The sequence below is a fragment of the Ovis aries genome, chromosome 10 (assembly GCF_016772045.2).
Source record: "Ovis aries strain OAR_USU_Benz2616 breed Rambouillet chromosome 10, ARS-UI_Ramb_v3.0, whole genome shotgun sequence".
NCBI classification, from domain to species: domain Eukaryota; kingdom Metazoa; phylum Chordata; class Mammalia; order Artiodactyla; family Bovidae; genus Ovis; species Ovis aries.
The window spans coordinates 40,935,121-40,961,741 of NC_056063.1; the positions used below are offsets into that span (position 1 = coordinate 40,935,121).

The 26,621-nt window shown below is 38.4% G+C and overlaps 1 protein-coding gene across 6 annotated transcripts in view; it reads right to left on the reverse strand.

Moving 5' to 3' along the window:
• The window catches only part of PCDH9 (protocadherin 9), a 1,180,404-nt gene extending 1,170,581 nt beyond the window's left edge, over positions 1-9,823 (reverse strand). For all 6 annotated transcript variants that reach the window (XM_004012174.6, XM_060394519.1, XM_060394518.1 and 3 more), the window contains exons 1-2: positions 8,772-9,823; positions 4,384-7,554 (exon numbers count right to left, since the gene is read on the reverse strand). In XM_004012174.6, coding sequence (XP_004012223.2) covers positions 4,384-7,419 — 3,036 coding nt within the window. In that variant the 5' untranslated portion in view covers positions 7,420-7,554; positions 8,772-9,823. The remainder of the gene's footprint in view (positions 1-4,383; positions 7,555-8,771) is intronic.
• Between the last annotated feature and the right edge of the window lie 16,798 nt (positions 9,824-26,621).

Consider the following 26,621-nt stretch of genomic DNA (forward strand, 5'->3'; position numbering starts at 1 on the left):
AACAGATAACATTTTAATATAATTTGCATCTTCAGGAGCAATTTTTTTCCCATATGCCACCTATATTCATCCCTCACAGAATACTGCCAAATTTAGTAGTTTAAAATATCTTAAAATTTTTGCTTGCTTCACACCAGTTAGCATTTGCTCCCTTCAGTTTCATTTTTATTTCTCACTGTTCTAAATAGCAGTTCTATAACTATCTTGTGCATTTTACATGACATAACACCATTTCAGCAACGTTTGCAATGGGATTACTCAAAAATGAAAAGTAATCATAAAAGTAATATAGTATCTCTAAATGACTGGGAATAGAAGCAATTCCCTTTATGCTGTAAAAGTACATATATACACTTGAGTATGGCATGCAAATACATTTTCAATGTATAATTTCTTCAATATATACACAAATGTATATATGAGCAAATACTTACTCTACACTGTGAAAAGTTAAAGCAAGGATGTTTAAGCTCTAAACTAAGCATTTTATTTAGAAAATTAAATATGACTGTTTACCCAGAACCAAACTCACAGTGCAACTATTACAGATTGTTTTATTACCAGAATAAGTTGTCAAATGTAAATAGGTCACTTTTTTTCATTCTTTAACATTTTCATTTATACCTCCACAAAAAGCACACCGGGGCCAAGAAAATTAATTCCCCAAATGCTGTCAACCAGGTTGGGAAACAGTAATAAACAGCTTACTGTAAAGCCTCCAGCTACAATAAAACTGCTGTCAATAAGAGCTGAGAGTTGGACTGTGCAAAAACAGGTCCTTTCGAAATGATAATCTGAAAAGGAAAGAAGCTAACGGTTCTTGTCCTAATATGCTGAGGCGGTGGTTCTCAAAGTGTGGGTTCCTGGATTAGCAACATCATTATCACCTGGGATCTTGTCAGCAAAGCAAGTATTCAGACTTGACCCCAGTGACACTGGGTTAGAACCTCTGGGACCAAGGACGAACATGTTTTAAGAAACATTCCAGATGATTCTGAGACACTCTAAAATTTGAGAACTTAATACCATAATTTAAAAATCATATTCAATTAAGAAGATATTTTCCATTTAGAGAAAATATGTCAATGAGCTTTATCATTTAAAGTCCTACTAGAAATGATTTTGCTGTCATCCTCTCAAGCCTATGACAATGAATTTTGCTTATTTATGAATAAATATTAAGATATACTCTAGCTTTTTTTAAAAAAGGACATTTTATTTAATCTGTGAATGCTAAGGGTACATCCAAAACTTCATAAAAATAATTTGCATAAAATTCAGTGACAGATTTGTTATATTCAAGGAAAATGAAAGCTTAGTAAAATAGAGTGGATGAAGAATGTAATTTATTATTGATTTATACGTTCTTTGCAAGGTCACATGAGGGAAAACAGCAAGAGAAAAAATGTCACACAACATAAGAATCAATGCACTATAAGCAAACTCATGGTATAAAAGTCAGACCATAGGTTTTCATTGTACAGATGAGACAAATTCATGATATTTAAATTTGGTAGTTCTTTGCTCAATAATCTTTCATTTTACCCACACATCAACTAGCACCATAAAGTGAAAAGGTGTTTCTGTTAACAGCAATCCTTTTCCACTCAACTAAAAATCTTCACAGATCCTACCTTAGTTTATAAATTCCTCTGAAAGCTTTTGCTATAATAAACCCTACTTTTTCAAAATCGTGTTATTTCAGGAGCACATTTTTATAAAAGCTACTAGTTGAAGGAGCCAAAAAAAGAATTTTTATTTTTTAACTTAACTAGAACATCTTCAATAACAGCCATATAGTTCAGTGAAAAAACAATTTAAAGGATAGTATATAATGTGTGTTCTTCATTCATAGAAAATATGCCTCTTTTATACTAAAATTGTACATATTGCTATCACCATCACCTGTCCTTACTTCCATAAACACTCTTTTTCTCCAACATTGCAATTTTTCTTTCTCAGCATGAAAACTTCTAAAAGGCGTAAATAACCAAAGCCATTTCAATAGCTCTTTACCATAATAGTGAATTATAGCTACATTTGAACACTGAAATGCCTACAAGGAGAACTGCACAGTGACGCAGGGTCTCAAGGAATGTCTAAAATGCACTTTAGTTCCAGTTAGAGAAGTATTCAGCATTCTATTTCAAAGATTACATCACACCAACAAATTTCCTTATGACTGACTAAACCTCGACGAAAGATCTTTCTCATACCTTAACATTTATGTCACTGAACTATATCTGTATGTCACAGTACTATATATAGATCCAACTTTGGGGAAGAAATCAGAAAAAGTGGGTCTATACATCAATGCTCATAATACCCACCACACTTAATATGAAAAGAAAATGATGTGGAAATAACTTCAGTATGTTTCTCTGGGAAACAAATTTCAGATTTTATATGAAAAGTTCTAAGTCATGTTACATTTTTAAGATACTGTGCAAATCCTAAATTATCATCAGTATTTTGTGGTAACCTTACCCACCCATTGAAAATAAATAATAAAAAGCCATATTTTCTTTTCACTGAAATAGCAACTTTATATTTAAATCCACTTAGTTTCATAAATTACTTTTCTCACCATGATTAACTATTTAGCTACATTTACAAACCTCTACTAAACTCAGAAATGTTCTTAATTTTAACACATCAAACCTCTTTTAAAAAGCTGATGAAGTTAACATGAAAATAACTCATTCCAAATTCTATGTCTATCGAATAACATCATATTCTCTAGAACCTTCGTACTGACTTAATTCCTTTCATCCTATACATTCAAGCTCTAAGTATATGTGCTTTCTGAATCCTCTAGATATTTAACCTTTCAAGAAATGGAAATTTCAGTTGTAAAATCATAGGCATTATACTTAACGCTCTGAAGTATCTCTGATTCATTGTCAAAATTATTTTAATAAATATCTTACTACCATGAAACCTTAAAGTCACTGCAGAGCAACAAACACTGGATGGTGAGAGACAAATAGAGTTTCAATAGTACATTCTCACCCATCCCACCCCCACAAGGGAAAAAATAAGGAAAACTCTTGCGTTTTCAAACACTAAGCAATGACTGTCAATACTCTGTCCAAATTTTATTTTGCTTTACTAGATTCTCTGAAATCTGTATGTTCCTTACTTTTAACAAATTCAGATGGGTCATCACCATAGGTGGACTCAATACCAACAAAGATAGAACTTGGATTACGAAGTCATAGAAAGTTGGTGTGTTGAGAACTGATCACAAAAGAGCAAGCAAATGAATTTAAATGCTAGTTGCTCCAGAACAACTATCATTAAATAAAAGGTATCTTTGGCTATAGCACCAGATTGATCTTTCCTTCCCCCTTTACTTGCTACTGCGGGACTGGAGTTAGGCCAACACAAGCGACATGATACCCTAGTGCCATCTACAGGCTATTATTGACACTCAAATTTCATGGCAACAGACAAGCACCAGTGAAATAAATTAGATAGCGCTGTATTTAAATCTTTATTAATAAGGAATTATTAGACCTAAGAAAAACTAATTCTGGATTTGGTTGAAATATGAGTTTCTCAGCCTATTAATCCCTCTTCACATGTCATATTTCACAGTTTAAAATGAGTTATGACAGATCACTTATGCATTACTGAGATGAGAGAATATTTACAATGGATTTATTCTTTTATGTATAAATCAGTTCTAACAGGGAGAAAGTATTCCTTCCTTCCTTCTTTCTTTTTTTTGAAAGAGTACTTTGGCCATTGTGGACAATCTGCAATCCTGTCTATTCAACCTTCAATTTACTATATTACAATAAAAATCATCTGAAATCAAAGAGAAGACTTTCTATATGGCTTAGCTGCAATCTACCAACAATCATGTGCTTCACAGCTGATGTACATTTAATATTCTACTATATTTTTAGAGACTAAAAAAAATTAACCCCTTTAGCAACCACAGCTCCAACATAATTATAGTCAGACCTTCAAAAGTCATTTGAAACTTGAGATTTGAAGGTGACTTTTGAGATCAAAAAGTAATGTGAAAATCTTGAAGTAGTCAATTTGGAAACCCCAGGAGCAGAATTTGACATATCAGGACAGGTTTTCTTCTTCAGCAAACATTATCTTGGGACATTTTGGAATAATTTCCTCTTTTCATCTTTTGCCATTTGAAGGAAACTGGGAGGTTAAATAATTTTCAGAACTCAGAAATTTCAAAGCTGTTCTAAAAATTCTTGACTGAGCCCCAGAGGAATAGAAAAGGGGTCAAGTTTTTTTTTTCCCTCTTTATAACTAAAGTTAGACCAAAACAAGAGACACACTGGCACGTTAATACTGGTTGACTGGGCACTTGTATGCAGTACTTATAGACCAGTAAAAGTGCTCATTTACCTGTCTGGTGTGTAAGGGGCCCTTTGTCTTGAAGCCTCCTTGGGAACTGCACTCTGAGGCACTGAAGTGATCTGAACTAGTGGAAGAGCGTTTGGAAAGGGTGTCACAACCCCCGACAAAGGTGTTGTCCAACGGGAGCTCCTGAATCACGTGATGCTTTTTCACTGAAACCGGAGTGTCTGGTTTAAGATGGAAAGCAGGCTGTGGAGAAGCGGATTTGTAGTGCTTGGCCAGGTCAGGGCTGTTCGGCTTGAAGGTGGTTGGAGGTGCTGGGCCCCAGTCAAATCTTCCTATGCTTTGCTCCTCCAGCTCAGCCGGCAGGCTTATTGTCCCATTGATAGGTTCGTGAACTGCATCATCGGGTTTGGACTCTTCGATGGTAACAAAGTTCAAAAGAGAGCTCTTGGGAGATTTTCTTTTCTTCCTTTTCTTTTTCTTGTTTTGTTTGTTCTCCTGGTTTGGGGACATCCATTCGGCACCTTGCTTGCTCCTTTGAGCTGCTTTGAATCGTGATGCATGGCGACAGCGCACCAGAACAGTGACAAAGATCACGACGATGACCACCATGGCACCTGCGACGATGGCGATCATGATGGTCAGATAGTCCTCATTTTGATAGGGTTGGCTGCTATCCCCTATGTTTCTGTCCAATGGGGTCTCCATAGTCCTGCGAATCAAGTCATAGATATAGGAAGCATTGCCAGCAGTGTCATTAACATAAAGGAAAACAAGCACAAGTGTGTGTAGAGACTTAGGGTATCCCAAGTCACTTATGTTGACCACCAATCGGTGCAAGCCCACATCAGTTGGTGCTGGTTTTTCTTCCAGGGTGATGTTACCTGTTACTGGATCAATCCGAAACAAGCCTTTGTTGTTACCACTCACAATTGTATACTTCAGTTCAGCGTTCATCCCAGTGTCAATATCCACTGCAAAAACTTCTGCTACCACTGAGCCAGGAATGGCTGAGAGAGGCACCAACTTAAAAGAAGTATTAGAAGGCGGTGAAATGACAACAGGACTATTGTCATTGACATCCATGACATTTATAGTTACTTTTGCAGTAGAGGAACGGGGTGGTTGTCCCCCATCAGTGGCTTTGACATCAAAAGTGTAGGAACTCTGCTGCTCTCTGTCAAATGAGACATTTGACTTTATGACTCCAGAATAGGGATCCAACACAAAATTATCATTGTCATTTAGAATGGAAAGAGTCACAGCTTTATTCTCTCCAGCATCTGCATCTGTCACTGTGATTACCCCCACAGTACTATACTTTGGCAGATTCTCAGACACAAAAAATTGAAAATGATTATGAGTAAACTTGGGGCTATTGTCATTCTCATCCAGAACAGTAACTATCACAGCCGCTTGACTTTGGAGGGGAGGGGTCCCATTGTCCCTGGCAGTTACTGTAAAAATGAATCTTTCTTGTTCTTCTCTGTCAAAGACCCTAGAGGCTGTCAAAACTCCTGTCTTTCGGTCCAGATCAAAGAAGGAGGCATTCGGTCCAAGCTGATAAACAATATCTGCATTTTTCCCACTGTCTTCATCTGTGGCACTAATAGTTGTTAAGTATAACCCACGTCGGTTGTTTTCAGAAACTGACAGCTCAATTACAGGCTGGTTGAAAATTGGTGGGTTGTCATTTTCATCCTCAAGCTTAACCCTTACCAGAGCAGTCTGATTTAAACTGGGCTTCCCAGAATCAGAGGCAACGATTTTAAAGCTGAATTCTTTGGTGCCCTCATAGTCCAACAAAGAGGAGGTCTCTAACAAATATTGGTTGTCATATACTGCCTTCAAATGAAATGGGACCTCTCTTTCAATAAAACAGATCACTTTGCCATTCACATCTGTGTCCTTATCTGAAACTGTAATTAGGGCAATTTTTGTATTGACAGGATCTTTCTCAGACAAATACACGGTGCCATTGATGGGACTTATAATGTACCTGAGGTCTATGTTCGGAGGGTTATCATTTACATCAGTGACATTGATGGTAACCGTTGCTCTAGCAGGAGTAGAGCTGCCATCACTAGCCAGTACTGTCACTTTGTGAATAGCCGTCTCCTCTCGGTCTAAGGACCTCTGAACTGTAATCAGCCCAGTAGTATTATTTAAAGCAAAGAGTCTTTTGGTTGCAGGCGCGACCTGGGCACCAAAAATGTACCGGATTTCAGCATTACTGCCTATATCTGCATCAGTGGCATGGAGCTGAATTACAGAGGTGCCCACGGGAGCATTCTCTGGAATGTGCACCTCCACCTGACCCTCTTTAAACACTGGCTTGTTGTCATTTACATCACTTACTGTGACCTGCAGGATGGCGGTGCTGGACTTTTGTGGGGTGCCTCCATCCTCTACTTTGATTTTCATCACATAGGTATCTTTCTGTTCTCTGTCCAAGTTTTGCTGAACAATCAATTGCGGCCACTTTTCTCCTTCCGGAGTTTCCACGATATCCAGTCCAAAAACACTCTGCCCATTTAACAATTCATAATGCTGTACACCATTGAAGCCTGTGTCAGGATCTGTTGCTGATGGAATTGGAAAGCGGCTGTTGATCAAAGTGTTTTCTGGGATGGAAATATTGATGACAGGAGATGGAAACATGGGGGCATTATCATTGGTATCCTTGACAATTATTTTTATTTTGATCAGCCTGAAAAAATCATTGGGGAGGATCACCACCTCAAGTTCAAAGAAACACTCATTCTCCTCAGCGTAAGAGGCTCCAGCACAGAGTTTTTCTCTGTCTATTCTATTGGAGGTTGTGAAAATTTCCCCAGTGCTACTGGATACTTTCACCAGAGGGGCATCCCCAGCTTTAGAAACCAGTCTGTAGACAAGGCTGGCGCTGGTCCCTGTGGCAGCATTGATGTGAGAAATGTTCAGATCCTTTGGTATGTTTCCTATGGGTACATTTTCAGGCAATTCCTCTCTAATAGTGTAAATAAGTTCTTGAGCTATTGCGGAATCCAGTCTTAAACAGGCAATCAGAGCAGCCAACAGGTAAAAATCCCTCAGGTCCATGATAATGTATTTATTTTCTTTTTCCTGGATTTAGGGTTTAAAGGTCTCCACTGAGGAATGAGGCACAAATTGCAAAAGGAAGCGTGCATGGACTGGAGGATGCATTACATCTCATCGCTTATTTGGAGACAGCCACTGTCAACACAATCGTATAGACAACATTATTCTTCAGTAAACAAAAGCACACAGTCACGAAATATCACAACACATTTTCCACTGCATATTAGTAAACATGGCAGTTTGCTCTGCCACTGTTTGCAAGTTAACTCTGTGAATAAAAACACCAAATATCCCCTGCTTGCTGCATTTGCCCAGAGAAAATAAAATTATCTACTTTTGAATTAAGGGCAGCTGCTATTTTTACCTGCATTCACCCACACTGTTGTAGGACACTGTTTAATTCAAAACATGCGTCCTTGGTTTCCTCTTCCCCTCCCCCCTCTTACCCGTCTCCTGGCTTCTAACCCACCTCCCTTAGTTTTTTCAGGAGCTAGTGAAAAACACCAAGTATTTAGCTATGGTTCCTGCTAATTGCTTTGTCACATGTCAAATGTGATGTGTTTTCTTCTCTGCCACACTGAGTCATCTCTTTCTTCTAAACAGACTATCTTTTTTTCTTTCCTCCCAGTTTTTCAGCTGCCTTCTGAATACAATTTTACTGGGAAGCAAGCATTCGGACATGCTGCTGCAGCATCAGAAGCAGTAGTCACCGGCCACTACATAACCTCATTGCCTAAGAGCACAATACCAAGACCTTCAGTTTACCCAGACCTTGCTCTCATTTCTCCATGTTGCTAAATTATCCCCATTAGAATTAATAAACACATTAAAACTTTTAGAATACATATAATAACATAGGATTCCTTATCCTAGAGGTGGAAAAGAGTGCCAAGACATAAGTGAAACGCAGCTAACATTTCCATGTAACTGCACAAAATTTTCTACTGAGCATAAAAGAGGAAAGGAAAAAAAAATGCAGTTCTTAACCCCATCTCCGTTTATAGTATTAGTAACGTCTGCCACACATAAATACTGAGAGTCAATAATGCAGGTAGAAAGCCTTCTGCTTCGATGCCCTCCTAACTGCAATTTAAACGGGTGCAAGCCTCCAGGCAGCTACCTACTTGAGTAGAACTGGTCAGTTTCCAGGCTCTAATCTTATCTGCATTAGGCTGCACGGTAGCTGATGCCTGCGATTAGTTCCGGCAGAGTGATGCAGGTAGGGATGCAGATACAGCCTAGTAGGTGAGCTCTGCCCCCACCGTCTACCCAGTTATAAACATCACTCGTCTACACCGAGGACATATCTAAACACAAAATTTACAATTGTGCATGCGAAACTTTACACTTACGTTAGTTGCCTCAACCTTTCCCCTTTCCCGGTATGCTGCAGTTAGGAATGAGCTGTTCCAACACATAGAAAGCCATGCATCTGGTAGCACCAGTTTGGGGAGAAATCAGAAGCAGCAAAACGTTTCCTCCTTGTAAAATGTGTTGCTTCGGGCTGGCAAATTAGCAACTCCAGAGAACAAATTCACAGATTTGTCGTTAGTCATTCTCTCCACATTTCGTCTCTATTACCCACGGGGTCTGAGCTCTCCTGGTATTTAACACACACACTACATCCAGTTGCACTTCTTCAGCTCAGGGGTATTTTCCACAGCATCAAGTATACCACTTCCCTCCGATGTCAGTTCTGCTTAAGTCTCTAACTTCTTGTAGGAAACGTCAGAGTTGGGGTGATGGTGAGTCTCTGGGTGCTCTCCGGGGTGACAGTTGCCCGAAAAATTCCTAATTGGTTATTTCTTGCGTGCTTCTGAGACTCTAGGGCGCTCCTTCCTGTCTGGCACGCTCTCCCTCTCTCCCTTTGCCTCTGCCCCTCTTTCCTTCTCCCTCTCCTCTCTCTGAACTGAATTTCTTGATATAACTCTCAATAAGCCCAGAGGGAGGGCGTGACAGCCGAAGCCCCGCCTCCGTCCCCTGATTGGCCCGAATCTTGCGGTGCGGGCGCCCGCAGCCCGGAGAGGAACAAGGCGCTGACTGTCTCCCAGCCTCCCTTCCCCAGTGCCCCCTCGGCAGCCGCGAAAACCCGGAGACTCGATCCTGGCTGCGCGAGAGCTGGTTTCCAGGAGGCGCACTGAGCATGCTCAGCAGGGTCTGGCCCGGGAGGGAAGTGGCGGCGCTCCCGAGGCCCGAGCGGACGCGGCTCTCACGAGCACTGCGGGGCCGGCGGCTCGTCTGGGCAGCCTGCGGCCGAGTCCCGGCGGTCGCCCGAATAGGGGCGGCACCGGAGGCAGGCGGGGCGTGCGAATGCCGATCCGAAAGCCTCGGGGACCGCGGAGGTCGGTTGGGGGATGCCGGAGGCGGCTCAGCTGCGGGCGCACATTCCACAGTTCTCTTTGCTGAAAGGGGGGACCAGAATGCACTGATGGGAAAGAGTTCTTCCGGGCTCCAAGGCGGAGCACCGGCCAGCACATCTCCGGAGCGCGTTAGAAGGACTACACTCACGGTGCCGCAACTAGAGGCTTTTCCTGGCAGGGACGTTGGCCAGAAGGGCAGAGAGGGCGGCTTGGAAAGGTCGCGACAGAGGATATTCGAATCTCAATCAAAACAGTAAAGAAAATTAATCTGAGCACTCCCTTCGTGTAGGGTGATGGAAGCTGCCAGGAGAAAGGGAAAATGACAGCCTCTGGGAACCCCTAGACAGCCTGAGGCCAGTCTGCCGTGTGGAACATGAACGGGCCGCGGCAGCCGATCCAGGCTGTGCTTGCACTTCTGCTCCCGCCGCGCCCAGAACCTGTGAACCCGAGCTCTCCCGGACCCGCGGCCGTGGCAAAAGCCGCTTCAGCTCACCTAGCTGCAAACTTTGGTCGCGAAACGCTGGAAGGAGTCCCGTCCAGCGGGACTCCCCAAGCTGTGGAACGTTTCTCTCCCCTCCACTGTCTGCTGAGTCCAACTTGACATGTACACTAGTACTTGTCGTTCCCTGTGGTTTTTCTGACTCCTGTTCCGTCGTCGAGTATCCTGACGCATTTATTTTCATGTAAAAGCGGGATAGAGGGACTTTCGAAAGAATTAGCCTTATTCCTTAAATATTGGCCCCGAAAGCACTGTCCATGTTTGACTGAACGTTTAAAACTGGTAAACCACGAATATTTGTACCTACGACGCCAGATACCTCAGTAAAGTTTGAGGCATTAATAACAGTTCACTTCGAATTATATATTGCATGACCTGTAAAGGTTGTTTGAGAAGGCCTTAATGCATGACTGAATAACTTGTACTACCTAACAGGGAGGAAAAGGGCATTTATTTTAAACCTCCGTGTTCCCTATTCTGTACTGGGCTAAAGATGGCTTGAAGACTCTCTCACGTAGTTCTGCACTGTGATGGCGTGTTAGGGAACATCTTTTGTTTTTGAATACAATGGCTTTCCTTTTAAAATATGAACACTTATTTTTAGGTAATTAAAAGTAAAAAATAAAAAATCACTAAGCAAACCTACCAAACTTAGATATTGTGTAAATAATTCCATTATTTGACTAATTTTGACACTGCAAAATTTCCTCACATCTAGGAAAATTTGTTTTTTATTCAAACTTTTCCTCAGATGGAATATTCACAGTAAAAGTACAGGGCCCTCAGAGGCCTCTGTAAAACACATTAACTCCATCTATGTGAAATATAAACACGAATCTAGCAGACCATAGGTTGATACTATTTTAAAATGGCTAAACAAATCTAGCAGTATTTTGAATGATTAGGAAAAAGGCTTGCTTAAGTATCTAAAAAGTCAAAAGGAAAATGTTACCTCATATAATAATGCCAGTGATTTAAAGGAATATTATTTTACCACAGTGAGTGATCATTTTGCCATTCATGGAATCAACAATTATAGCTAGTGCTTTGTTCCAATTGTCACATATTTTATACTCTGAAATATTTTATGCTCTTTTAGTTTAAAATAAATGAACCATCATTCTGATACATTTACAATAAACACTGTAGCACAGCCACTTTCCAGTCCATTTATGAAACATCAGTTATCTCACATTCCCATTCCAGTCATACTGTAGTCATTTCAAAGTCACAACACATAGCTTAGCCATAATTATTAAACATATTCACAAAGTGGAAATGTTTCTATTTGCTGAGGGGTAGCTTTACTTGTAGTCAGGACCCTTTATTACCCTATGCTCCTAAATGAAATCTTAGCATAAATACAGATGAAGGTTAAGGAAGAGAAAAGAAATCATCACATGATAAAACTTATGACCAGGAGACTTCAATTAACAGAAACCACAGGGCATACCCCCCAAATGAAGTGCATGTAGATCTTTTCAAAGGAAATTGAATTTAATTTAGAGATAGGGCTACTGACTTATTCCATCTTATGGGTGTTTATTCCGCAGGTCTAAATTGGTGGGATTTTTTATCGAAATAGTTTTACCTCTGAAAGCTAGAATAGTTGAAGCTTATTGTTTGCCCTATTGTAGTCCAAATGCTAAACTCCAGAATCAGAAATATTATTAGAGATCTTATTAATATTCCTGGAAGAAAATTAATTGATATAAAGGGTCATTTCCCTAACCCTCTGCTATCATAACTTGAGCTTTCTGCCAAAATCATGATATAAAATGTTTGCATATTGAGAGTTCTTCACAATCCAACTCTCAATTAAAAAAAAAAAGATGTATCTGCATAATTATGAATTAGTGAAATGATAGTATTCACTAATTTTAGTTTTTGTAGGGGAACATTTATTGAGGTGCTTTTTTTTTTTTTTGCTGCATTTTAATCACCTTTCTCTTTCCTGAATTTAGTAAAATGTTAGATTCTCAATTATATGACTTCAAATATACATCTTCAAATATATATGTTAGATTTCTTCAATTAGATCTCTTCAATTATCCCTTATACCATCTTTGTCAATTCATGTTTTCTGCAGCAAGGAATTATGTTCTCACCTGTGTTGTACCTGATTAATAATGTATGAATTATGCCATCCAGGCTGTAGTAAAATTGCCTTAGTGTTCTTTGCTAGTTATGTAGGTTATGGAATACTTGTGAAGCTAAGTCACCTTTGGCCAGTTAAGTAAAGACTAACATGCTATTACACGTTTATACAGATAGAGAAATCAAATTAGTAAAATTATTTTATATTCTAAGGATCTGTTTATATATTTAAACAATAATTTTCATTTAATAACCTAAATTATTAAGAAGTTAAGATTGTTAATTGGATTTTCAAAGACGATTTTCTAGTTACCATTCAGCATTTTAAAATTACATTTCACACAGAGATCATAAAAGTTATTTTAAGTTACATTTTCTATGAATGACATAGGCTGTGGTATTTGAAATGATCAAATGACCTCCTCAAGGATTTAAAGACTAAAAATTTCAACTCTAATATACTAGTTCTATATTCCAATCAAGGTTAAAAATAAAATAAAATTCTTTTGTGCCCTGTACTTCAAAAGTTCCTTTAATCCAGATGTCTTATTATGACTAACTGACATTAACCAATCAATCACAGGAGCTCTTCTGTCACAGCAGGTTTTATTGTCCCCGTCTCACAGAAGAGACTAGACTATTATACTGTATTTCTAAGAGAGGAGAAGGTTGGAATTATGCAAAAAGAATGCTAAGGATTATTTGTGTTACCACTGTTTAGAAAATGACAATGCAGAATTTTAACACCACAAAAAGACAATTAGCACCTTTTAAGGTTGTGCAAACTGGCAAGTGTAGTAAGCTCCTTGAATCATTCTTTTGCTTCAGTATTAGCTCTTTTCTTTGAACATCTTTCTTTTTTTTTTCCTTCTTCTTTTTTTTAAAGGAAAACCTAGACCAAGGTCGGAGAAGGCAATGGCACCCCACTCTAGGACTCTTGCCTGGAAAATCCCATGAACGGAGGAGCCTGGTAGGCTGTAGTCCATGAGGTCGCTAAGAGTTGGAGACGACTGAGTGACTTCACTTTCATGCATTGGAGAAGGAAATGGCAACCCACTCCAGTGTTCTTGCCTGGAGAATCCCAGGGATGGGGGAGCCTGGTGGGAGGCCGTCTATGGGATCACACACAGTCGGACACTGAAGTGACTTAGCAGCAGCAGCAGCAGCAGACCAAGATATTCAAATGGCAAAGGAAAGCAGGTGACAAAAAGCTTCACTGTTTGAATGACTGAACTAAATTTATTCCAATTTGCTATATTTTTATGACTGACAATGATTATAGATGTCAAGTTTGTAGCTCTAACAGTTACTACACTATAAACTGACATTTCCAGTGCCACTATTTTATCATGATTACTGTATAAATAAAGAAAATATCGAATTTTCAGATTTCATTATTGGTTGTTTAAGACTTCATGTAAACATAGATCTCATAACAAATGTTTTCCCCATCCCAGAAATGACTCAAGTAATCACTCGGGAAGTATGAAAAAGTGATTTAAAGATAATAAAAAGAAAATTAATATATGTTTAATTTTAAATAATTTGATCATTTTAAAGTCATGCAATTTTAAGTGACATATACAAAACTTTCTATTTCTTGTGTATGTATAATATTTATTTTTGTAGGTTAGAACTGTTCAATTAGAATATCAAGTTTGATCATATTTATATAAATGATAAATGTTCAAACATAGCATACACATTATTTGAAAACACCTCTATTTGCACTTAAAATAGAGATAGAAAAAGGTTGAGATAAGGACATGTTTCCAACACAACTATATTTGCCCAAAGATAATTGGGAAATTATTTTTCATAGATATTAGATCTTTTTTCAATTTAAAATAAGTATAGTACAGTTTTTAAAACATTTCTTTCAGTAGTCCTACTTCTTATTGTAAGAATATGTTGTCAAAAATATGAGTTTGTATTACTTGAAACAACAGCATTGTAGTGATTTTCATTCCTTGTTCCCCTCCCCCAATTTCTTCATGCATATATTTCTTTTATGCCTATTTTTCCTGTGTGTGTGTGTGTGTGTGTGTGTGTGTTTAATAAGCTCGCATAATAATCTGGGAGCCAAATTTGTTACTTAATATGCACATAAATAGACTTACTAATATATAGCAGAATGAATAAGCCTCATTTTTCTCATATAGTCTCCTCACAGGAAACAAACTCAATGGACAGTCCCCTTCTAATTGAATTAGGATGAGTCAGGGAGACTATGCATATTCCATTGACTCCAGCAGCCTCTATATCACTGATAACACCCAAGTAATGAATTTAGGGCTTGCTCAGCCTTTGCTAGATAACTGATACAAGCTTTGTTTGGGGTTTGAGTCAATATCATTCTGTTTACAAAAATTGTGTGTGTGTATACGTAATTCTTTAAAATAAACTTTTTTCTTAAAAAAAGATTTTATTCCAGAGTATACACTAATACATTCCTTTTAAAAATCCTAAAATGTACATCATCTTTTTAATCCTATGCCTATGAATTGATAGTATGTCAGCCTCAAACAGATAGGTGAAATTTTCAGAAAGGATTGAAAGAGCCTCAAAGAAACTTCTTGGCTGTATGGAATCGGTCATCATAAGAGATATTCATTAAAAAAAAAAAAACAGCATGCTACAAAAAACATTACTTGTAGAGATTACAAGAAAGCCTAATTAGGAAAACTTTCATTGGAAGCATGTAACTTGCAAAATATAACAAAATGCATTAAATACCCCTTACAATTTCAAAATGATTAGAAATCTTTCAAGTCACAAAAATATTTATGCAGTGTATTGATTTTAGAAAGTGAATTGCATACATGTTTGAGTGCAAGATCAGTATATCTAAAGCTTAATTGCAAGTTAACTGTTTAGTTTCTAGAGGTAACGACTATACCAATAGGAGTGTCTTTAACAGTTATGCTGAAACAGTGATGAAATGAAAGAGTAAGTATCTTCTAGTAATATTTGCCCCTCACTAAGGAACTCACCTGGCTTTTTGGCATATTACAACAGATAAGGATTCCTAAAGACCAGGTAACACTTTGGGTAAACACCACAATTAATAGAAAAATGTGGAAGGTGACAATTACATGAAAGATTATAAAACACATAAGGGACAAATTTTGTGGTATAAATCTATTCTTTAATCCATCAAACGTCTAACTTAAAAACATACTATTTTAAATATATGTTAAAAACATAGCTAATATACTTTAAAACTCTCCTATATACTCAGCACATAAATATTCAAATAACTATATTTCAAGCATAATTCATCCGAGGGCTCTTACTGTTTATTTGCAGTGAGGCACACTATACTGTGAGTCCTTTCTACTTTGCTAATTCTCATCACAATCTCTTTCCTTTATATTTCAGACTTTAAAGATTTTGCTTGTTACATTAATCAATAGTTCTAATGCTCAATAGCAGTTTCTTGATGATATACATGGATATGCATCCAATTCTGTCTAATCTTCATATTGTTCCAGAATGTTTACTGAATTTACTATTATAAGCCTGGTCTTATACTCAAGTTGCATTCTCTACTCATGAGTTAAATAACAATTAATTAACCTGCTCTGTGTTTCTTAACCTTTAACATAAATACAAATGACCTAGAAGTGTTGCTAAATTAAAATGCATTCTAATATATTGGACCTGTGGTGCACACTGAGGTCCTGCCTTTCTATCATGTTCCCAGAGCATCCTAATGCTGTTGATCAGCGGACCACTTTTTAAGCAGCAAGGACTTAAAAGGCATCCTAGAGACAAAGTGTCATGCCTCAGAGGAATAAACAAAACAAAAAGAGCATTGGAACAAGGCCTATGTCTATCACTGTAACATACAGGGATTGATTTTGATTACCAAGCATACTTTCAACACAAGTAATGCTCAGAGGATCAAGAAATTCACACATCACTCATGTATTAATTTGATTTAGCTTGTGTTCTTCCCCGCTGAGATTAGGTATCTTGAGCTAAACTTTCGTTTTACTTTAAACTCACTAGGACTGAGGAAGAAGTCTGTTTGGCAACTGCCCCGCTTTGGGGAAAAGCAGGTGCATGCAACAGAGGAGGACTTAGGGCATTTACTGAGCAATGTGAGGGTAGCAGGCCAGAGAGGAGCACAGTAGGTGCCAGCAAGGAGGTGGTGGAATACATGTGTGGACTCCTAAGCTCACAAACGATTTCTGCTTTTTTGAAATGTATCTCCCTGTACTATGAAAAGCAAAGCAACTATAGTCACAGGAATTGTCTTTCCATTCTGCCAACACTTGATTATGGTTTATGAAGATACTTCGTTCAAGAGAGACCAGTGAACCCCTTTATCAAAGAACCTAGATTTACAAAAGAAACACTGCAAGGTCAATCTAATCATTTTCTGAACAGGAAGTGATGTATATTCAGGAATAACTAGAAGCAGTAATTTTCATCACATGGACCAGAAACCCAAAGGAAGGTTGAGGGAGAAAATAAGAAAAATGAAGATGCACAGAAGGAACCAGAGATGGAGAAGTCCTTACGATAGTTAATTAACTGGTTGCAGTTTATTGTTGGTGTCCAATTATATCCTCGCCATTGCTTCTTAAGAGCTATTAGCTTTAATAATATCTATTGAAAGTAGTGAAAGTGTTACTACTCAGTTATGTCCGACTCTTTGAGACCCCATGAACTATAGCCCTCCAGGCTCCTCTGTCCATGGAACTTTCCAGGCAAGCATACTGAAGTGGGTAGCCAGTGCCTTCTCCAGAGGATTTTCCTGACTTGCGACCAAGAGCCTTAATTAGTACAAGAAACTAAGCACAGCGACTTGGTAGTTTTGCTTAACTCTATTCCTGATTAAAATATCCTTTGAAGGACTAAAATATGAACTATGATAATATGATTTACATGTTATAATTGTAAGGGAGAATTAAAAGAGTGAAAAAATCAGATGTTTGCATTAGTGGTTTTCAACTTAAACTTATCTCTGAGGAGACCTTTTTGAGGTAGAGGCCAGGGATGATGCTAAATGTCTACAATGCATAGAAATGCCCCTCCTTCACTTGCCCCCCACCCCACACACATGATGATGGCATGATGTGGCATGCATGCTCAGTGGAGTCTAACTCTTTGTGACCCTATGGACGCTATCCTGCCAGGCTCCTCTGTCTATGGATTTTCCTAGGCAAGAATACTGGGGTGGGCTTCAATTTTCTCCTTCAGGGTATCTTCCTAACCCAGGGGTCAAACCCACAACTCCTGCATTGGCAGGTGGATTCTTTACTACTAAGCTACCTGTGAAACACACACACACACACACACACACACACACACACATGCACACACACATATTCCAAATAATTATCTGACTGAACCTGGCAGTAGTGCCAAAGTTGGGGAACATTTCTTCAGATGTGTAGTATTTGCATTTTTATATATCACAATTAATTTCAGCAAATTTATATCTAATTATGTCTATTAACTGCCAATCAAGAGTTAAAATATTACTGGAGCTAATTTGATCATCTTTAGGAAAATGGACAACATATATTATAAATTTTGTCTCTGGAATACTAATTGAAATCTGGATAAAACAAATCTCTCTTCCAACCATTGTGACAAATTTTCTATTTTTGTAGAAAGCATGGAAAATCTATAAAACAACTATTGCGTCTAAGCTTGACCATTTCTGTCCATCCTTGTTTTTAGAAAATGTAAGATTCTTAAATGTATATATGAGGCATTTTTATTGGTTTTATATTAATGTGTAATATATCCAGTATAAAAGTTAATTTTATTATTTTAAGTCATTATGTCTATCAATTCACAATTAAGAAAAGATCTACCCACTCACAAATTATCTGACAAAATAAGATTGCCTTAGTTTCTGCGATGTGTCTGTGACTTATTTGGGCTGTTCATCAAGTTAAAAAATTAAAAGTGCAGTTACTTCAAATAGAAGATGAAAATCTCCCTTGGTTATAAAACTGTAAGTTCCAATAAAACATAGATGTGCTTAGTTGCTCGGTCATGTCTGACTCTTTGTGACTAGCCGGCCAGGCTCTTCTGTCCATGGGATTCTCTAGGCAACAATACTGGAGTGGGCTTCAATTTCCTTCTCCAGGATATCTTCCTGACCCAGGGGTCAAACCCAAGCCTGCCCCTTCTCAGGCGGATCTTCCCGACCAAGGGATGAACCTGGTCTCCTGAATCACAGGCAGAGTCTTCACCGTCTGAGCCACCAGAGAAGCCCTAAAACACGGATAAATCCATTCAAATATGCGATTGCATACAAGGTTTTTTTTTAAAAGACTAATGTAATTCATCTGGTTAGTAGTTAAGAGTTCTTTCATCCTGGTTATGATAGTCTCAATAACTTATTTTAATTCCTTCAAAGGATACTGATCACACATTTTTATTCTTAGGTTTTTAGGTCAACTTAATTATTCCTGGAAATTTGCACAATAAACTGCAATAATAACCTTGTAAGTTACCAAAAACTTGCCGAATTAGGTTAAATGTTCATTCAGAGAGAAACAAATATGCTGAAGAAAAACTGAGTACTAGAAAAATGAATTTTATACTATTTGACTCACTCAAGAATCAGTTAAAATAATTTCTAACTGTGATAAACAGCGCCATCTAGAGGACTTTGTCTGCAATGCATATTAAAGCTGTCTAAAAGCATTAAATGTATGATTTACGCCATAATTTTATTTTCTAAATTTCATAAACCTAGCAAGTTATTTTCTATGTTTCATTAAATTAACTTTGTGGAAAAATTAAGCTAGTAAACCATTTTTGCTATGATTTCAAGTGTCAATACTAATACATTGTCAAAATATTATTTGAATGATATAATTTTTATTAATTATGTTTTTGCCAGATAGTAACGTACTTTTGATATTTAATAAGCTAATTATAATATCAGAATTCTAGTCCTGTTCTTGTAAAACTATATTAGAGTCAATAGCTAGAAAACTCAGCAATACAATGAGATTTGTATATAATGTATACACATTACAACAAATGTTTCTTTCAGAAAAGTGATAAAATTGCCTGTGCTATTCTTGTTATTTCTTCCTTTCTTTCCTCTTTTGTGTTAGTTTCAACATGAACACTTTTCAGTCCTGGTTCATTAATGTATACATTGTGCTGATTTCTAAGGTCTATATTTTGAAGAATTAATCAGTGGTGGCTGAGACTCTGTGGGGTTCTCAGGACCTAAAAAGGTATAAAAAGAGAGATACCTTGCTGTGTTGCCTATTTAAATAGAAATAATAGTGCCTTAACACTTATGAAGTTTCCATTGTAAAAAATTGGTGAAAAAAAGAGAAAAATATCCATTCTAAAGTTGTGACTATCAAATATATGCATATCTCTATAATTATACAAATGGTGCTTACTGAAATTTATTTTTATATGCTCTTGAATTCCAGATTGGTTACTAATGAAATTTGCCAAACAGTCTACTTTGTATCATTTGTAATCATGTGAGGTGTATTTACAATTTTTTTGAGATGACTGGGATTCTATTTTGGTATAATCTTTATGTTACATCTGCACTTAAACTGCTAGAGATTATTAATTCTGTTATTAAGAAGACAAAGAGGAGTGTAAATTTCAAATCAAGTCAAACAAGACAGATACATAGCATTAAAATGTAGTTCTGCAAAGCTGCTATAAAGCTGTCCAGATGCCTAGTTGAAGGGAAAATCTATGACAAGTGAGTATAAAAGTAATTTTTCTTTTCATAATTTGATGTTTTAATTACAATGAATATCGCTGATAGAGTCCAATACAATTTCATTCTATTATTGTTTTACATTTATGTGAGAAAAAATTACAGGGTTAACGACAGTTATGGAATGCTGACTGGCATAACTATTACCATTTCACATCTGCTGTTTCAGTTGGAAATGATCTCTGGTGGGAAAGGAAGCAACTGAATCAATATCAATGCACATAAGAATAATCACTTATTTTGTAGTGGAGACTTTGATATTTTTATATTATTTGACATTACATATTTACATATTTTATTTTCTAATCAAATTAAGAAATACATATGGAAGAAATAGTATACCACAGAGTAACAGAAAATGTGAAAATGTTGGCCACCTTTCTCTACTTGAAGCTTTGGACCCTTGCCTTTTAATAAGAAAAATGTTATGTGTAGAAAACTAGTACAGTCCTTTACTTAGATTCAGCAATTTTTAGTATCATCTCGGATTTCCTTGATCTCGTCTCACATTTGCTCAACCATCTGAAAGTAAGATACAGACCTGTCATTGCAAAATTGTTCAGAATGCATTTCCTAAGAATAAGGACAGTCTCCTTCATAATCTCAGTATCCCTATCACACTTAAGAAAGTAGTAATAATTCCATAACATCATTTAATATCTAGTTTATTATTCAATTTCTTCTTCTCATTCTCAGAAAGTTTATAGCCATTCACAAATGGCTCTTGTATTTACAATGCAATCTAATTTATGAGTCAGGTCAGTTCAGTTCAGTTGCTCAATCATGTCGGACTCTTTGCAACCCCATGAACCGCAGCACACCAGGCCTTGCTGTTCATCCCCAACTCCCGGAGTCTACGCAAACCCATGTCCATCGAGTCGGTGACGCCATCCAACCATCTCATCCTCTGTCGTCCCCTTCTCCTCCTGCCCTCAATCTTTCCCAGCATCAGGGTCTTTTCAAATGAGTCAGCTCTTCGCATCAAGTGGCCAAAGTATTATGAATATGATTTGGATCACACACATAATTCGAAAGAACACTCAGGACTGATTTCCTTCAGGATGGTTGGATCTCCTTGCAGTCCAAGGGACTCTCAAGAGTCTTCTTCAACACCACAGTTAAAAGCATCAATTCTTTGGTGCTCAGCTTTCTTCACAATCCAACTCTCACATCCATACATGACTACTGGGAAAACCATAGCCTTGACTAAGTGGACCTTTGTTGGTAAAGTAATGTCTCTGCTTTTTAATATGCTATCTAGGTTGGTCATAACTTTCCTTCCAAGGAGTAAGCGTCTTTTAATTTCATGGCTGCAGTCACCATCTGCAGTGATTTTGGAGCCCCCCAAAATAAAGTCAGACACTGTTTCTACTGTTCCTCCAACTGTTTGCCATGAAGTGATGGGACCAGATGCCATGATTCGTTTTCTGAATGTTGAGCTTTAAGCCAACTTTTTCACTCTCCTCTTTCACCTTCATCAAGAGGCTCTTGATGAAATTTATGGTTACATTGCCCTTATTGTTACATCTCTTTAGTCTCAGTTTAAAACAGTTCTCATTTTATGACTATTTATGTTGACTTTAGGGGAGTTTTACAGTGGACTATTTCACAGTCTATATTTGCTTAATTGCTTCTTCTTGGTGTTATTGACTTGATTCTCTGTGACCTGTATTTTTATCTGGGAGTTAGATGTAAAATTGTGCTGCTCACTGAATATGATTTGGATCACACACATAATTTTAAATATTACAATAGTTTTAAAAAATAAGAAAAATAAGGTAAAACTACTTTAATAACATATTTCATTCAGCCCCATACGTCTAAAATGTAGTTCACCATGTAACCAATGTAAAAATGTTAATGATAATTGTTAACATATTTTACCTTCTTTTTAAAAAGTTCTTTATCCCTGAAATGCTAACTCCTGGACGTGCTCACTCGCAGAAGCTATTGTGTCTCCGTTTCCCCAAGGGTGAAGAAAAATGATATCCAGCTTGTTGTTTGGCAGAAAAAAAAAAATGTTCTTAGTTGCAGCATCTTGAGTTTAAAGACAGTTTTCTCCACTTCATCATTCAGCAGATATTTAACGTTAAAAGAAAGAAGGCTACTTGTAATTGAAGAAATGAATTCACAGCTAGGTGTCTAGGGTTTCTACTATTTTTGCAAAACTATTTGAGGAAGAGCCGGAAGAAAAAGAATCTCTGTTCTGCTGTCATAGTTGCCATGGCTTCTGCACTGTCTTGAAAAGCCTGTACATAATCACTTCCCTGATAGCTCAGTTGGTGCAGAATCTGCCTGCAATGCAGGAGACCCTGGTTTGATTCCTGGGTGAGGAAGGTCTGCTACAGAAGGGATAAGCTACCCACTCCACTATTCTTAGGCTTCCCAGGTGGTTCAGCTGGTAGAGAATTCTCCTGCAATGCGGGAGACCTGGATTTGATTCCTGGGTTGGGAACATTCCATGGCGAAGGGAACTGCTATCCACTCTAGTATTCTAGACTGGAGAATTCCATGGACTGTGTAGTCCATGGGGTCGCAAAGAGTCAACACAACTGAGCCACTTTCACTTTCACTGGCTGCTCATACATGGGAAAACACAGAAAAAAAACAGAGGGGGGGGTGGAAAAAACAAAAACAGGACAAAAGCAAACCAAAGAAACAGATTCCCCCAGACCAATGAGAGCTTTGTGCTCCCCATGAAGGATAGAGGTGGATTCTTTCCTACCTCAGCCCTGAGTTGCTACAGGCAGCCCATGTATCTTCAATCAGTAGCACTACTTGGAGTAGATGGGAGCCCATTCCACCAATAGGTGAAGCCAGCAACCTACTGGAGAATGTACCAGGAATCCTCAATGATAGGAGGAGGCCTGAGAATGAACTCTCTGGGGCTCTCTCCTCCCTCCTTCACCGAGTCCACCATGCAGACCTGCCCTTCTAGTGCCCTCCTGATTTTCCCTTGAGGACTCCTCAGTTCCTACACCTGTGCAGAATCCCAGCCTTCTGGGCAGTTGTTTTGATGTGTCAGGCTCTTTTTTGTCCCCATCCCGTTTTGGGAATAGAACTCAATTCATAGAACATTCAATTCAGTTCAATTGATCAGTTATGTCCGAATATTTGCGACCCTATGAATCGCAGCACACCAGGCCTCCCTCTCCATCACCAACTCCCAGAGTTCACTCAAACTCATGTCCATCGAGTCGGTGATGCCATCCAGCCATCTATCCTCTGTCGTCCCCTTCTCCTCCTGCCCCCAATCTCTCCCAGCATCAGAGTCTTTTCCAATGAGTGAACTCTTGCATGAGGTGGACAAAGTTTTGGAGTTTCAGCTTTAGCATCAGTCCTTCCAAAGAACATCCAGGACTGATCTCCTTTAGAATGGACTGGTTGGATCTCCTTGCAGTCCAAGGGACTCTCAAGAGTCTTCTCCAACACCACAGTTCAAAAGAATCAATTCTTTGGTGCTCAGCTTTCTTCACAGTCCAATTCTCACTTCCATACATGACCACTGGAAAAACCATAGCCTTGGCTAGATGGACCTTTGTTAGCAAACTAATGTCTCTGCTTTTGAATATGCTATCTAGGTTAGTCATTACTTTCCTTCCAAGGAGTAAGCGTCTCTTAATTTCATGGCTGCAATCACTATCTGCAGTGATTTAGGAGCTCCCAAAAATAAAGTTTTCCCCATCTATTTCCCGTGAAGCGATGGGACCAGATGCCATGATCTTTGTTTTCTGAATGTTGAGTTTTAAGCCAATTTTTTCACTCTCCTCTTTCACTTTCATCAAGAGGCTTTTTAGTTCCTCTTCACTTTCTGCCATAAGGGTGGTGTCATCTGCATATCTGAGGTTATTGATATTTCTCCCGGCAATCTTGATTCCAGCTTCTTCCAGCCCAGTGTTTCTCATGATGTACTCTGTGTATAAGTTAAATAAGCAGGGTGACAGTATACAGCCTAGATGTACTACTTTTCCTATTTGGAACCAGTCTGTTGTTCTATGTCCAGTTCTAACTGTTGCTTCCTGACCTGCATATAGGTTTCTCAAGAGACAGGTCAGGTCATCTGGTATTCCCATATCTTGATGAATTTTCTACAGTTTATTGTGATCCATACAGTCAAAGGCTTTGGCATAGTCAATAAAGCAGAAATAAATATTTTTCTGAAACTCTCTTCCTTTTTCCATGATCAAGCAGATGTTGGTAATTTGATCTCTGGTTCCTCTGCCTTTTCTAAAACCAGCTTGAATGTCTAGAAGTTCATGGTTCACGTATTGCTGAAGCCTGGCTTGGAGAATTTTGAGCATTACATTACTAGCATGTGAAATGAGTGCAATTGTGTGGTAGTTTGAGCATTCTTTGGCATTGCCTTTCTTTGGGATTGGAATGAAAACTGACCTTTTCCAGTCCTGTGGCCACTGAGTTTTCCAAATTTGCTGGCATATTGAGTGCAGCACTTTCATAGCATCATCTATCAGGATTTGAAATAGCTCAACTGGAATTCCTCACCTCCACTAGCTTTGTTCATAGTGATGCTTTCTAAAGCCCACTTGACTTCACATTCCTGGATATCTGGCTCTAGGTGAGTGATCACACCATTGTGATAATCTTACTCCTTGGAAGAAAAGTTATGGCCAACCTCGATAGTATATTCAAAAGCAGAGACATTACTTTGCCAACCAAGGTCCATCTAGTCAAGGCTATGGTTTTCCCAGTAGTCATGTATGGATGTGAGAGTTGGACTGTGAAGAAGGCTGAGCGCCAAAGAATTGATGCGTTTGAACTGTGGTGTTGGAGAAGACTCTTGAGGGTCCCTTGGACTGCAAGGAGATCCAACCAGTCCATTCTGAAGGAGATATACCCTGGGATTTCTTTGGAAGGAATGATTTGGCCACCTCGTGCGAAGAGTTGACTCATTAGAAAAGACTTTGATGCTGGGAGGGATTGGGGTCAGGAGAAGAAGGGAACAACTGAGGATGAGATGGCTGGATGGCATCACTGACTCGATGAACGTCTGAGTCTGAGTGAACTCCGGGAGTTGGTGATGGACAGGGAGGCTTGGCGTGCTGTGATTCATGGGGTTGCAAAGAGTCGGACACAACTGAGTGACTGAACTCAACTGAACTGAACTGATGCTCTTTTTTGTACAGTTCTTCTGTATATTCTTGCCACCTCTTCTTAATATCTTCTGCTTCTGTTAGGTCCCTACCATTTCTGTCCTTTATTGAGTCCATTTGCATGAAATGTTCCCTTGATATCTCTAATTTTCTTGAAGAGATCTCTAGTCTTTCCCATTTTGTTGTTTTTGTCTATTTCTTTGCACTGATCACTGAGGAAGGCTTTCTTATCTCTTCTTGTTATTCTTTGGAACTCTGCATTCAGATGCTTATATTTTTCCTTTTCGCCTTTGCTTTTTTTCATCACTCTTCTTTTCACAGCTATTTGTAAGGTCTCCCCAGACAGCCATTTTGCTTTTTTTGCATTCGTTTCCATGGGGATAGTCTTAATCCCTGTCTTCTGTACAATGTCACAAACCTCTATCCATAGTTAACCAGGCACTTTATCTATCAGATCTAGGCCCTTACTCACTTCCACTGTATAATCATAAGGGATTTGATTTAGGTCATACCTTAATGGTTTAAGTCTGAATTTGGCAATAAGGAGTTCATGATCTGAGCCACAGTCAGCTCCTGGTCTTGTTTTTGCTGACTGTACAGAGCTTCTCCATCTTTGGCTGCAAAGAATATAATCAGTCTGATTTCGGTGTTGACCAGCTGGTGATGTCCATGTGTAGAGTCTTCTTATGTGTTGTTGGAAGAGGGTGTTTTTTTTGACCAGTGTGTTCTCTTGGCAAAACTCTATTAGTCTTTGCCCTGCTTCATTCCATATTCCAAGGCCAAATTTGCCTATGACCCCAGGTGTTTCTTGACTTCCTACTTCTGCATTCCAGTCCCCTATAATGAAAAGGACATGTTTTGGGGGTGTTATTTCTAAAAGATCTTGTAGGTCTTCATAGAACCGTTCATCTTCAGCTTCTTCAGCATTACTGGTTGGGGCATAGACTTGGATTACTGTGATATTGAATGGTTTGCCTTGGAAACAAACAGAGATCATTCTGTCATTTTTGAGATTGCATCCAAGTACTGCATTTTGGACTCTTTGGTTGACCATGATGGCTACTCAATTTCTTCTGAGGGAAACCAGCCCACTGTAGTAGATATAATGGTCATCTGAGTTAAATTCACCCATTCCAGTCCATTTTAGTTCACTGATTCCTAGAATGTCGATGTTCACTCTTGCCATCTCCTATTTGACTACTTCCAATTCACCTTGATTCATGGACCTAACATTCCAGGTTCCTATGCAATATTGCTTTTTACAGCATCAGACTTGACTTCCATCACCAGTCACATCCACAGCTGGATGTTATTTTTGCTTTGGCTCCATCCCTTCATTCTTTCTGGAGTTATTTCTCCACTGATCTCCAGTAGCATATTGGACACCTACCAACCTGGGGAGT